Source organism: Micromys minutus (assembly GCF_963924665.1).
Source record: "Micromys minutus genome assembly, chromosome: 7".
NCBI lineage: Eukaryota > Metazoa > Chordata > Mammalia > Rodentia > Muridae > Micromys > Micromys minutus.
The window spans coordinates 8,511,467-8,524,148 of NC_137976.1; the positions used below are offsets into that span (position 1 = coordinate 8,511,467).

Sequence of the window (12,682 nt, forward strand, 5' to 3'; positions counted from 1 at the left end):
GCATTAGCTTCCTTAAGACAACCCTCCCCACAGATATGCCCACAGGTCAACCCAACTGATGTAGGCAAAATTCCTCATTGTACATCTCTTCCTGGGTAAATGTAGGTTATGTCAACTTGACAACTAAGATAACCCATGAACAAAATGAAATAGAAACAAAAACTGAGCAATAGGCTAGCACCACACAACAACAACAAGAACAAAATAGTTTTCTACATTTTTGTGTAAGTAGCAGAAAGGCAAAAAAGCTTGTTGAAAGAAAGGCTTGAGTATTCTAGGCAAGAGAAAATCAAGATAAAATATATGTTTAAAGGTGGCCAGATGGTGTATAACTGCCTAGTAATGTTCTAGGCATCCTCTTTAATTGGGTAAAGCTGGTTACCTGAATTACTAACTTTGTGCATTATTAGAAATACCAGGCTTCCTGGCAGAAGCCAGTCAGAATGGGAGCCCTTGTACTACAAAATTGGCTTATAATGTGCTCATTTTACTCTTATTATACTTTTGCACTGGGTGAATAGACCATGTAGGTGGTAACTAATTAACTTCTTTTGGTTATGCTGTGTCAAACCCTCTTGTTGGGTACTGTTGGAATATAGGAATTGGCTCCTTCAGTTCTCTCCTACCAGTAGGTATCATGTCCCGGGACAGGACAAGGTCTTGCTGCCTACACTACTTCAATAGGAAACACTGGAGATTTCCTTGTGCCGAAATAGACAAGATGGCCTGTGAACAATTATAATAGGAAATTAGGAATGCACTTTCAAGAATCTAGAAGGTCATGTGACACAGAAAGGAGGAAAGAATTCCTTTGTATTCCAAAGACACAGAGATTAGCTAATAAGAGCTTGCCCCATGACATGAGAGAGCAACAGTAAAGCAGACCAAAAGAAAGCCATTTAGTGCCACAGGGAAAACAGCAGGCGGAGAGCTAGAACTGGGTGACCGCCATAGGACAATAACTAAATAGACAAAAGAGACTTTGGGAACCTTAAAACAATCTCTTATCACCCTAACTCAGCATGGCCATGTCATTTTAGATAACACACGTGGAAGAAGTTGAGCAAATGTTCCGTATGTTTCCTCAAAGCTGGTTTAGTAAATAAAGCAGAAGTCAGAAGAAACACGAGGAATAGTTTTTGCCTTAATCTTTGCAGAACTAGGACCCTAGGACTGATGGGACACATTGTATCTTCTTGAGCAGAAACTAGATTTTTTTAAACTCAGCCATCTTTAAACTAGATTACCGTACACTGAAGCTTTCTTACTCAATCTTTTACCATACAACCCCACCCGATCCCTTTAGCGTCCCTCAATGACACCTAAACTTCTGTGTGGTAGAAATGATAGAAAACAGGAATATGCATCACTCTGGGAGCAGCTGCATGTGAACATAAGGATTTTGATTTTACTCTTTTTAAAGAGTGGAATATTTAGGGGCTGAGGGTTCAGCTCAGTGACAGAGTGCTTGCTGAGCAAGTCTAATACCCTGCTTTAGGTTTGGGCCTTCACTCTGAGTTTCTGACAGTGTGTCTGGTGGGGGGGGGGGGTGAGGCAGGAATCATGGGAGCTGACCCTCTCTGCAGTTCTGCTGAAGAATGCAGCACTTTAGGGCTTACTTTCTGCCTTCCTGTGAATGAGGCTGCCTCTGTAATGAGTCTGTCTACATTTCTATATCATACCTACTACATGGAGAGACCCACACATATTCATTCTGTCTCACTCTTGCCAACTTACCTATAACAAATGCAGATGATAGAGAGCCTCCATCTACCCTTCCTAGATGAAAAGAAATATACTCCAGGGGGGGTTTCACAGTGGTGATAAACCTGTCATGCTCTTAAAGCAAAAACAATGAGGGAATAATTGAAACAGATGGTTGGCTTCGGAGCAAACTCATCCATGGGGAATACAGCTGCTGGAAACATTTGAGAAATGCTTCTTTTATGATGAATTTATTCTTTAAGAAAGATCAGTTGCTATTCAGAAAGATTCGTGTGTGCATACACCCTTTTTTTTCTTGGCCAAATTATTTGCAAGAAGTCACTCCTGATGTCAATTGGGCCACTTAACCAGTAACAAAGGCTGAAGTTAAAAATGCAGATGTGAAAAGGTCTCCACCATGTCCAGTCTTGCCCCCAAGTCCCCAGGGGCTCTGGAGTCTCTCCCATAATAGGAGATTGGCAAAGCTGGCCCAGTCACAAGCTAAAATTGAAAACTGCTGCTTAGAAACTCTCAGGACAGACGCTCTAGAAATGTGCCTCCTGGGGGGATTTAAAATAAAGCTTCAAGAGGTTGGGAGCAGTTAAGATTTAAACAGGTTACTGGAAGGCTGGAAAGTATCTTCCTTAGAGAGCAACATTAAACAGAGATCGGATCTCCATCTGTCTGTAATGTGTTCAGTCTTGTGCAGCCTGAAGGCAGGAGGAGAGGGGCAGCAAGCATTTACTGAGTACCCACTGTGTGTATCACTATGACTACTGTGCAGCCATGACCAGGAGTGACACTCTTGTGCTCATCAGAGCATTTCCATAGACCTTAAAGCAATGTACTCCAGGTCCTCTAATTTGCTTGTACACTCTAGGGATACTAATGCTGTTAATTTTGTCTCTATCTATTGTTCTGGGAAAGTTTAAGCAAAGAGATGGTACCTTTTATTTTGTTTCCAAAATCCAATTTCTCACCACCCAAATCCATACACTGTATTGGCAAACTATAATCTCTCTTTAACTCGTTTCCCTCTTCTCTTAAGGTAGATTTTGTGTGTTGACAATTCTTTTTACGTCTTAGGAAGAAATATATGAGAAATGACAGAACATTAGACATGAGCTGATTGCATTTAAGCTATGGCATGAGACATAAGTCATCTGTGAGGATGGGAAGGCAGCTGCAAGCACTTTCACAGAATAGCACTAAGAAATAAGAAATGAAAAAAGCTGACTTTAATTCTTGGCTTTTACTCATACCTGCAGATTTTAATTTTCCTTAAACCATTTTAACAAATGGTCTTGACTTTATTATTCTTAATATTTTACCTTTTTTAAGACCCTGACTTTTCAACTTGCTGCCACCAGGAGTGGCTTTAACTTTTGTATGCAAAGGGAGCTTCCTACTTCTGAGGACAAGAAATACTATAAAAAAAATGTTGTCATCCAAGAAAATGGATGAGTAAGGGAATCTTGTTTTATCTCTTTTCTACTGATTAACATAGAAATTCAGAACTAAGAATTCAGAACTAAGAAACTGTATCCATGTATACCCACTGGAGCTTTTCCTTTCCAACTCTTCATAATTAATGCTTGAATGGTATCACCAGAAGACAGACCATAAATATTACCAAATCCTTGCCACAGAATATTAGCAACACAGAATTATCTAAAACATACTTTACCTTAATTGGTACATGAATCATTATGGATGAGCCACTGTAAACACCTGAAATCTTTTAATATCTTGCACTGTGTAATTCCTTTCTTGTCATCACCCATCTGTGTTAAAAGAGAGGATTGCTTCATGCAGCGACCCTAGCATCCGAACTCCTTCTCTCTGTGGCATCCCATCACTGCTGACTTAAAAGTGTTTCTTTGTTGTGGTCCTCGTTAGGAAAAGACAGCAAGCAGAGCGTGTTGGGAAGATGTATGAGGCAAGAGTAGAAATATCATCCATCACTTTAGCTCTGCTTGGCCAGAGAAGTGATGTTGCTGAACTCCAATGGATAGGGAGCCAGAAGAAAGAATGGCCAAACTCGGCCAAGATAAGAGATCACAAAGAGGCCAGAAAAAAAAAAAATAGAATCTAAACAATAAATCTCTTGACATGTGAAAAGATTGGTGAAGAACTCAACAAAACCAGAAAGGTCATAGAGCTCCTACTTAATGTGTATTTAGAATGAAAATCCTCAACGTGGCACCTCCCCATTTTTTCTTATCAATTAGAGTCAACAAGATAGAAGAGTGGGCATTCCTGACTTTGGCTAATAGATTTGTTCATCAGGGTTTCATAGTAACTCTGAAGTATTTGTCACTAAGATAGTGAAATGTCTCGATTTTTTTTTCTTATCTCTTTGGTGACCAACTTGCAGGCTCCCCTTACCGGGATAAAATTACAATTGCCATTCTTCAGCTACAAGAAGAAGGAAAGCTTCATATGATGAAAGAGAAATGGTGGAGGGGAAATGGCTGCCCTGAAGAAGACAGTAAAGAAGCCAGTGCTCTGGGAGTGGAAAACATTGGGGGCATCTTCATTGTTCTGGCTGCAGGACTTGTCCTTTCTGTTTTTGTAGCCATTGGAGAGTTTTTATACAAATCACGGAAGAACAATGACGTTGAGCAGGTGAGTCATCTCTTTCTAAGACAGGGTAGTCTTTGCTGTGAATTTTATGCCTTGAGTTTAAGAATGTTAAGGCTATTTTTCCTGTTTGTAACAGTCTATTGAATTAGATGCCCATAAGAGTCATTTCTGACTTAGAGCAAAGAGCACTGAATCCCTGCCAGGTGCTGTAGGCACTGAAGCTCTATCATTTATTAATGAAAAGGAGGAAGAGGCTTGAACACCGAATCCAATTAGCTCCATTTGGAATGATAGTGCAGAAATTCCAAACTCAGTGAATTTCTTCAACAGTTATTTGCTCTTAAGATAAAAACTATAGAAAGAGCAAAAAACACATAATCCAAAATGACAAGACACAAGAGAACTGTCACCAGCCCTTCAGTATACAACATTGAGATTGAATATGTGGAAAGATAATTTATGTAACTTTTGCTATGAATATGATAAATAGCAAAACATGAAAATAAAGTATATTTGAGACTTTATTTTCTTAAATTTCATCGAGGGTGATGAAGCAATTTCAGTAGGCCTCCTATTTTTTGCCTATTTCACTTTTAAAGGTGTTCATGCCTAGAACTTAGATGCTTTGGGAGGGGCACAATTGACTGAGATTTAAGATGATTCACTTCTAAGATAAATAAGATGCAGAGCTCCAAGATACTGTAGTAAATTAACCCACTAGTTTAATATAAAGATACCAGTAGAATCTCAAAGCTAAGCACTATTACCTCTTCTACCAATATCATGAAACTTAATCATTTTCAACATCAGGTTCCACATGTTCATTTTGCACAGAGTGCAAATTGTATGGCTGGCTTTGATTAATAACCAGATAAGAACCATTTTCTTTACGTACAAACTATACTGAGTCCCCAACCCTAAGATGATTCATTATATTCTTGTTTCTTCATGGAAACCCTCCCCAGAATTATGAGCACCTCTTTTTTTGACCTCATTATAGAAAACTGACTTTAATTCATAGGTAGAATGAACCGGTTTTCTTTAAATTTCAATTTTCTCTTAAGGTGTCTTGTTTTATGCTACTAATTTGAAAAGTAAAAGCTTGTATATATTATGCTTTTAATGTGCTGCTTCATAACTGCTGGCTTCATTTGATTTATTTTTGCATTTAAGCATTCATTCTTGCCTCTTATTTATTCACTTTCTTTATTTTTTTTTTCCATTCCTTTTGCATGCAAGGCTTTTTGTTTCTTTTATGGACTGCAGTGTAAACAAACCCATCCGACCAACTCCACTTCCGGGACTACTTTATCTACAGATGTAGAGTGTGGTAAATTATTACGAGAGGAAAGGGGGATTCGAACACAGTCCTCAGTCCATACTGTATAATTGAATGTTTTTCAAAGTTGTTTGCAGTAGAACTGTTTGTAATGAGTGTCGTTTGCTCCTGTATCTATTAAACTGAAGTACCCAGTCTGCCCCTTTCCTTACATTAGCAGAATGTGCACACACTACTCCAGGCCCTCAGGTCAGGTTGAAACATCCGTGAAATATTGACGCAGGGTTTTATAAGAGGAATGTAGAGTCCTGGATGAATGTATATATAGAAAACTATTCTGTCCAAAACTGTCATCTTGTGCTTTTCTTTATGCATTAAAAATAAATGACATTTTCTTCATAAGCAAAACCTGAGACACATAAAGGGGCAACAGAGGGGAAAGTGAACTTCTTTTTATCTTTGTGAATTCCCCCTCTTCTTTCCCTCTCCATGTCTCATGGGTTCTTTATACCTACATATTTCAAACTTTCTATAGCCCTGTCTTTCCAACAAGTAAGCCAGAAACTGTATAACATTGTTAATTTTTAACTAAATTGGTCCCAAGCTTTTAAATATATTATTTACACCAACCCTCAAAGGTGTCTTGGCTCTTAAAGGTCCAGAAACCATCACCAGAAGAATAATGGTTTAACATGATTTCAAAGGGGGGTGACCTAGCCTGAGCTTGTCTCAGAGAAATGATGAGAGGAACTCTGCAGCATCTGGCCTTCAAAGAGCAGGTAGCAGCCGTGTGTGGAAGTGGGTAGAGCCCCTGAGAACCTGATTAGTTTCAAGCCACGTACTATTTCCTGGAACTATGAACTAATTCATGAACTCTTCCATTGGCTGCTCACCCACACTCACTCTGTGTCACAACAAGCATCTTCCCACACAACGTTACTGCGCTTTCTTCCTACTCGCCCAAGACAGAGTAGCCCTTCTTGCGGCCATCTTTTCCGAGCCTCGCCAAGTTCACACTCATTTCCCTGGACCGTCACCATTATGAATGCATCCTAAGTGTGCCGCGGAGATGGGTAAGGTGGAGAAGATAAATACCAGAGACGATTTCCATCCGTGTTAGTCACAGATCTCTGCAGATTTATTTTCCACCTGCATTCGGAGTGAATAATCCCCACACCAACTCAGTTTGGTGACACAGAAAACCAATGGCATACTTGATTTGGTGTGAGAGGGAGTGTCTGCTGTTTGCACGAAGTTTTTTTCCCCTTGTCAGAGAGTAGGGGAATTGAGCTGCCTCTTGTCTCTCTTCAATATGGGATCAGTTGGTCTTTGCTCTCTGTCAGGAGATTTTCTCTTGACTTACCAAGTGATCCCCTAGAATACATTGCAGAGATGGAGGTTTCTTTCATCTGGACATTCACGCTGCAGCATGACCTGCTTGCTTAGCTCTAAATGGGTTCTAGGATCTTAGTCACAGCTCTTTCCAAACAACTTTATATTTCCTCAGTAAAAGTATGATCAGAAAAGTTGACTCCTCTACTGATTGCCTCTCAGCTTTGTTCTTTAAATAAATTAGCTCTTATGAAAATACCTAAAAATTATATTACTATTTACTTACTGTTATTAAAGTGGGGAAAGGCTACTGTGTGTCTCTGATCATAACTCATGGTTTCAGGATCAATAGAATCAGATTACCGAGTGGAATAAAGGCTCCATCGGTCTCAGTTTCATGACTTATTGATTCAACAGACAGAATCCACAAGGTGCTTAAGTTTATTTCCCAAAATCTATTTAGTACACCAAAGTGGCTATAAAATTTTCTGAGTGACTGATGATAGAGAAAACTCAAACTGGCAATAACTAGCAAAATTCACCTTCCTGCATAGAGCATTCTTAAGTTGGATTCAGAGATGAGTTAAAGAAGTAATTTCCTTCCAAAGTTAACATTAGGAGGGCCTGGGATATAACTCATTTGGACAATTCTTACCTGGCTTGCATGGAGCTTATGAGGTGCTTCTGAGTCCCAGTTAAGCCTGTAATCCTAACACTCAAAAGGCAAAGGCAGGAGGATTAGAAAATCAGGATCAAGTACATATTGAGTTTAAGGGAAGCCTGGGCTACAGAATACTTCTTATCTTAAATTTTTTTTTAGACAAGTAAATGGCATTTTTGGATTTGTTTTAGACTGTATGCTATCTAATTCTGACATTTACATGGTATTTTAGAGTTTTCAAAATGTTTACCCATGCATTACATTTGACTTCTTTTCAGCAACTTTTATCCAGCTTTATTATCAGAAATAATGCTTACTAGAGTCCAGAACCTTGAGTCATGACAATAGAGTTAGAAGAGAATTTTATAAATTACCCAAACTCGGGTTCAAGCACAGCCATGTGTGGCATCACTGTGCGGAATCATCGTGTTTCAGTTGCTAAATATTTTCTAGCTTCATATTTCTAACATCTAACACTAGAAGGCCATTTTCTACAACACGGAGTTGCTTTGAAGAAGTATTTTCAAAATAGGTGCCACTGGCAAGCACTTAATAAAGTTTTCATGGCTAAATAACTCAAAGAGAATCAAACTCAACATGCCCTTATCATCTGGTATTGTAGTATATTTAATATGGTGTCGTGAATGGAGAATTTCCACCCTATTCAGTATCCTTTATGCCCTTAGGTCATAGTGTCTTTTCTATAAAACAACTAGAAAGATGTGTATCCCCATATGATAGTCACTACATCTACCATGAGAAATAAATGAAATAACATCATGGCATAGAACATACAACTGCTTTAGTCTTGATAATAAATACTGATCTACAAATATGGCATCGTATAGAAAAATTAAGTATTTTCTCTAGGCACATGAGCAGTGAGAAAATGAATTCAGCATCTTAAAACCAGCCCAGATTTAGAAAATGAAATTATGAATTTAAAGTTGCAGACACTGTTCAATTTTACTTGAGCACGTGTATAAAATGAATGGCAAAGTCACTATACTCAAGGTAAGGGCCTGCATCAAGAAGCTATGAGGATGTTTAGGAGTAGCTTTGGGCAGTCTTTCTAGACAGTAAACTCTAGCATGAAGTTAGGGCAAGGTAATTGTAATCATTTGAGACATTAACTTGAGTCTAATAGTCAAGAAGAGTTACAATTCAATAAGCAAAGCGATACCTTAAACATAAAATTAAATGGATTGACTCAAACCAAAAAATAGAGCTACTAATCCTAATGATAGATTATATAGATATATTCAGAGAGAGAGGCATATTCAGCATCTGATATACAATTGACCATTTATGTAGAGACTCCAAGAAAAAATGTGCATCTTTTAAGACAGAGACTTCATGATATTGATAATCTCAACATTTATTGGTAAGACATAGATCTATCTCTACTCAAAATGATCAAGTAAGGAGTTTGTTGCTGCCTTGGGCTTTTGTAGATTTTTTTTCCTACTTCTCTTCTTTTGTCCAAACTTCTAACAAACAATTCTTGTTTCCATGGCAATAACTGCTGAGACCACACTGACCTCAGGGTCTATTGCATTTCAAGTGAAATTTAGGACGAAACTCATCAGATCACGTTTGCATCATTAGTTCGGAGAGTTTAGTGTAAATCACAGTCATTGAAGGAGAGATTTGCAGTCCAGATGTTCACGCGGTGGACACAGCCAGGAATCCTCATGTTTCATCAAGCCTGAAGAAAAATATTTAAAATTCGTGGTATGCATTTCATTAAAGTTACCTCAGACATATTAATTTTCTCCAAAATCAGGTCATACACATGAATCTTAAACTGTCTTGAATGCTAAGGATTGTTTGATAGTTTTTTAACATAAATTTATTTTGCAATAATCCTGAGTACAGTTGCTTTAGTTTAAAGTACTTCGCAACCATGGGCTTTTATAAAAATAAATAAATAAAAGCTACGTTGAACCTAGCAGTTTTGTCAAGTTAAATGGTAAGCATCAATTTTTATAAGATTCTGCCTAAAGTCAAGCAGAGGGGCAGAAAGGTATTAAAAGATTGAACAAAGGCATCAATAATAATAAAAACATTATATTAGTTTTTTTCTTCATAAGTCTATCAGTCACCTAATTCAAGGAAGAAAAATAATAAAGCTTTCTACTGTATTTTGCTGTTTTAGACTAAAATTACAAATTGAATTTTAACTTTTCTTTCAGTAAAACTACATAAACAACATGAAAATCAGCTGGATTCATATGATTATAAACTTATTCAAAAAACATTTTCAAAAGTCCTCACTGTATTTGACAAGCATTGTGCTATATTGTTTATAAGCCATAATGCAATACCACAGTGGATTCCACTTAATTCCCAAGCACATGGTGTTTAGACTACAAGCTCTGTTTACTAGGAAGCCTGAACATATGGAGAAGCAAAGAGAAAGAACTCATTTTTCCTGTACTGCTTTTTGTACACCTAGTTGCAAAAGGCATCATAAGTTAATCCCTTGCAGAGAGTAACGGGCCCCTGCTCGCTGCCAGCCTTGTAGTCCACCTCTAGGAACTGCCTCACTCAGCTTCCCCCATCTGTGGATTGTTATGTCCAGATGCACAGGAATTAAAATCATTTCGGCTTTCAAAATTCCTCCCATAGAAACTGGCAATATGGACAAGAAGGCTCTTTCTTCAACTTTCAAAGGATTTCTACTTACAAGTGTTATAGCACGCTGGGAATAGTGAGTCACGCCAGCAGTCACACAGCTGCATTGATTCACACCTTGCCAAACTTGAACTACATTGATGTTAGACTGAATCCACCAGATGCCTAAACCGCCTGACACTGGGTATGGTCCTCTCGATGTATATGCAGCGAAACTCACAATGAAAAGCTGAGGGATTGGGTCACTGTAGCTTCCACAACAATTAAGAAGGTTTGATAAGCTTAGCCAAAGTTGCCTTTCATCCCAATTTTCCAATTGAATGACATTTTCAAATTTAAAATAGCCAACTATAAAATAATCAGCTTTTAAACAGAAGGCTTCCCTGATCTGATCTCTGGGTGGTTTTCAATCACAGAAATTAAGAAACTGCTGTCCACAAGGAGTCTGCCAGAGCCTGGCTCCTTTCCATGAATTTACAAGTGTCCATCCTCAACTGCATTGTTTCCTCTTTGGTCTGATCAACATATTTGACAAATGATACAGGAGCCTGTTGTTTTTGTGTTGGTGGGAAGAAAGCCTTTTCATAGAAACCCAAACACTATTATCACAGAAATGAGGAGGCCTTTAGTTTTCATCTACAAATCCCTTCTTCTACATACAAATAATGCTGTCTTATAAACCTAACTCTAAATATCCTAAGGGACCCAATAGAATTAAAAGTATTCTTCGAATTAAAACAGTTCAGTTCTCCATACTGCTGCTAAATGGTCATGTGACTCTAACCAACTGAATTTGCTTTGCTCAACCTGTTTCCTCAACTTTAGGCAGAAGGAATTTGAGGTTGCCCTCTCACCAGAAATGACTTAAATATACTAGAAAAATGGAAAGGAAATAACATAGCAATAATAGAATGAAAAAATCCTTTTGTGTATGTGTTTTTAAATGGTTCTATGTGGCTCCTGAACACATTATATATTTAAGATGTTAAGCAGGATTACATTGCCCTACCTGTACTTCAGTGAAAGGTGAAGTGGACAAAGATTCAAATCAGACAGCACAGAATCAAGAGTGAGGGGCATGCCCACGAAACTGAACATGTGCAAATTGTTCCAAACAGTGGTGCAGCAAAAGTGGATCATTATCAACTTTGATGAAGCTATATATTAAATCAAAACACGGAGGGGGGGAGGAGAAGAGAGAGACAGAGACAGAGACAGACAAGCAGAGAGCAACTAGCAGGCATATACATAGACGGTTCTTGAAAGCATAGTCTGAAGGCAGAACCTAAGAATGTTGGGAAAGACAGAAGAAAGGGATAACACGCGTTTGTTTTCCATCACCTTGCTCTCCCTATATTTGCTTTTTCAAGCTAGAGATGAGTCAACCTTTTGGTGTTTGAGTACCAAGTTGTCTTCAAATGTATAACCCAGCAGGACTCTGGGGCTGCACAACTTTTAACTTCAGGATCCAGATGTTTAATTTAATACATCAACTGGTCTAATTAAAGTAGTTTATAAGTAACAGCAATTCAAATTCAGAGGAATTTAAACATTCTGGAGGAATGTAGATAATACAATCCCTATCTTATTTTGCTCCCCTTCCCCAATTTTTCACCATTTGAAAGAAATGACAACAATGAGGGGGAAACTACCCAGGCTTAGATGCTACTCAAATTTCTAAAGACCATTCCAGAGTCTACTTCCAACTCAGGAGAGGGCAGAAAAGTGGAAACCTCAGAAGAAGCCTAAGGGAATGGTGACAAGAAATACTTTTATTGCCTTCACTAAGAAGAGTCTCAAACGTGGTAGGATTTGTAGAGAAATCTTCTATCTGACTCTGACTGTACACACAATGATATAACACAAGCATATAGCCAACAAGCCTATGGAGGGCTTCAAAAAGACCTTTCCAAAGTCGTGACAGAGACAATATTCGAAAAATAATCATGCCCTCCCTCAGGGGGGAAAAGCTTATTGAAGAATTTGGAGGTTGGTTGAGGTTAAATGAAAAGACACAGCACAGAGACCATCGAGAGACCATTAGAGCCACAGGCATCTCAGGCGACTTAGCCAAGATATAGCAATGTCCACGAAGTAATAGATGCTACACAAGTGAAAGCTGAAGCAGGGCCAGAAAGTGGTCAGATAATAGTGGCTCCCAGGTCCTCTAGGCCCTCTCTTAATCCCAGACGGTCTTCAGAAAGAAAAGCTGGCTGAAAGGGGTAAGGCAGTAAACAGAGGTCTGACTTACCTGGCCCATCAACCAAAAGTAAACATTTCCAACCAAAAATGGACTTTCTTTATTTGACAGGATCGGACAGTGAATAGAGAACTACCAAGCTCAGTTATTGGTTTTTATTTAATAGAATCCTATTTAAAAAAACAAAACCTTTTAATATGTTAGTTTATAGCTCAAAAAAAAATGTGTGTCTGCTACAGTGGATAAAATTTGGTCCTGCCAAATTGAAGACACCATGAGTAAA

At 38.4% G+C, this 12,682-nt stretch overlaps 1 protein-coding gene across 12 annotated transcripts in view; it reads left to right on the forward strand.

Annotated features, from left to right (window-relative positions):
- GRIK1 (glutamate ionotropic receptor kainate type subunit 1) overlaps positions 1-12,682 on the forward strand; it is a gene marked incomplete at both ends in the record, with an annotated part of 363,486 nt that overhangs the window by 343,818 nt on the left and 6,986 nt on the right. For 6 of the 12 annotated variants that reach the window (XM_080918952.1, XM_080918957.1, XM_080918956.1 and 3 more), the window contains one exon: positions 4,082-4,332. The exons of 2 other annotated variants lie outside the window; for them this stretch is intronic. In XM_080918952.1, coding sequence (XP_080775078.1) covers positions 4,082-4,332 — 251 coding nt within the window. Of the gene's footprint in view, positions 1-4,081; positions 4,333-5,529; positions 5,680-12,682 lie in introns of those variants that run through there. 4 more of the 12 variants (XM_080918958.1, XM_080918960.1, XM_080918961.1 and 1 more) reach the window with 1 other exon arrangement.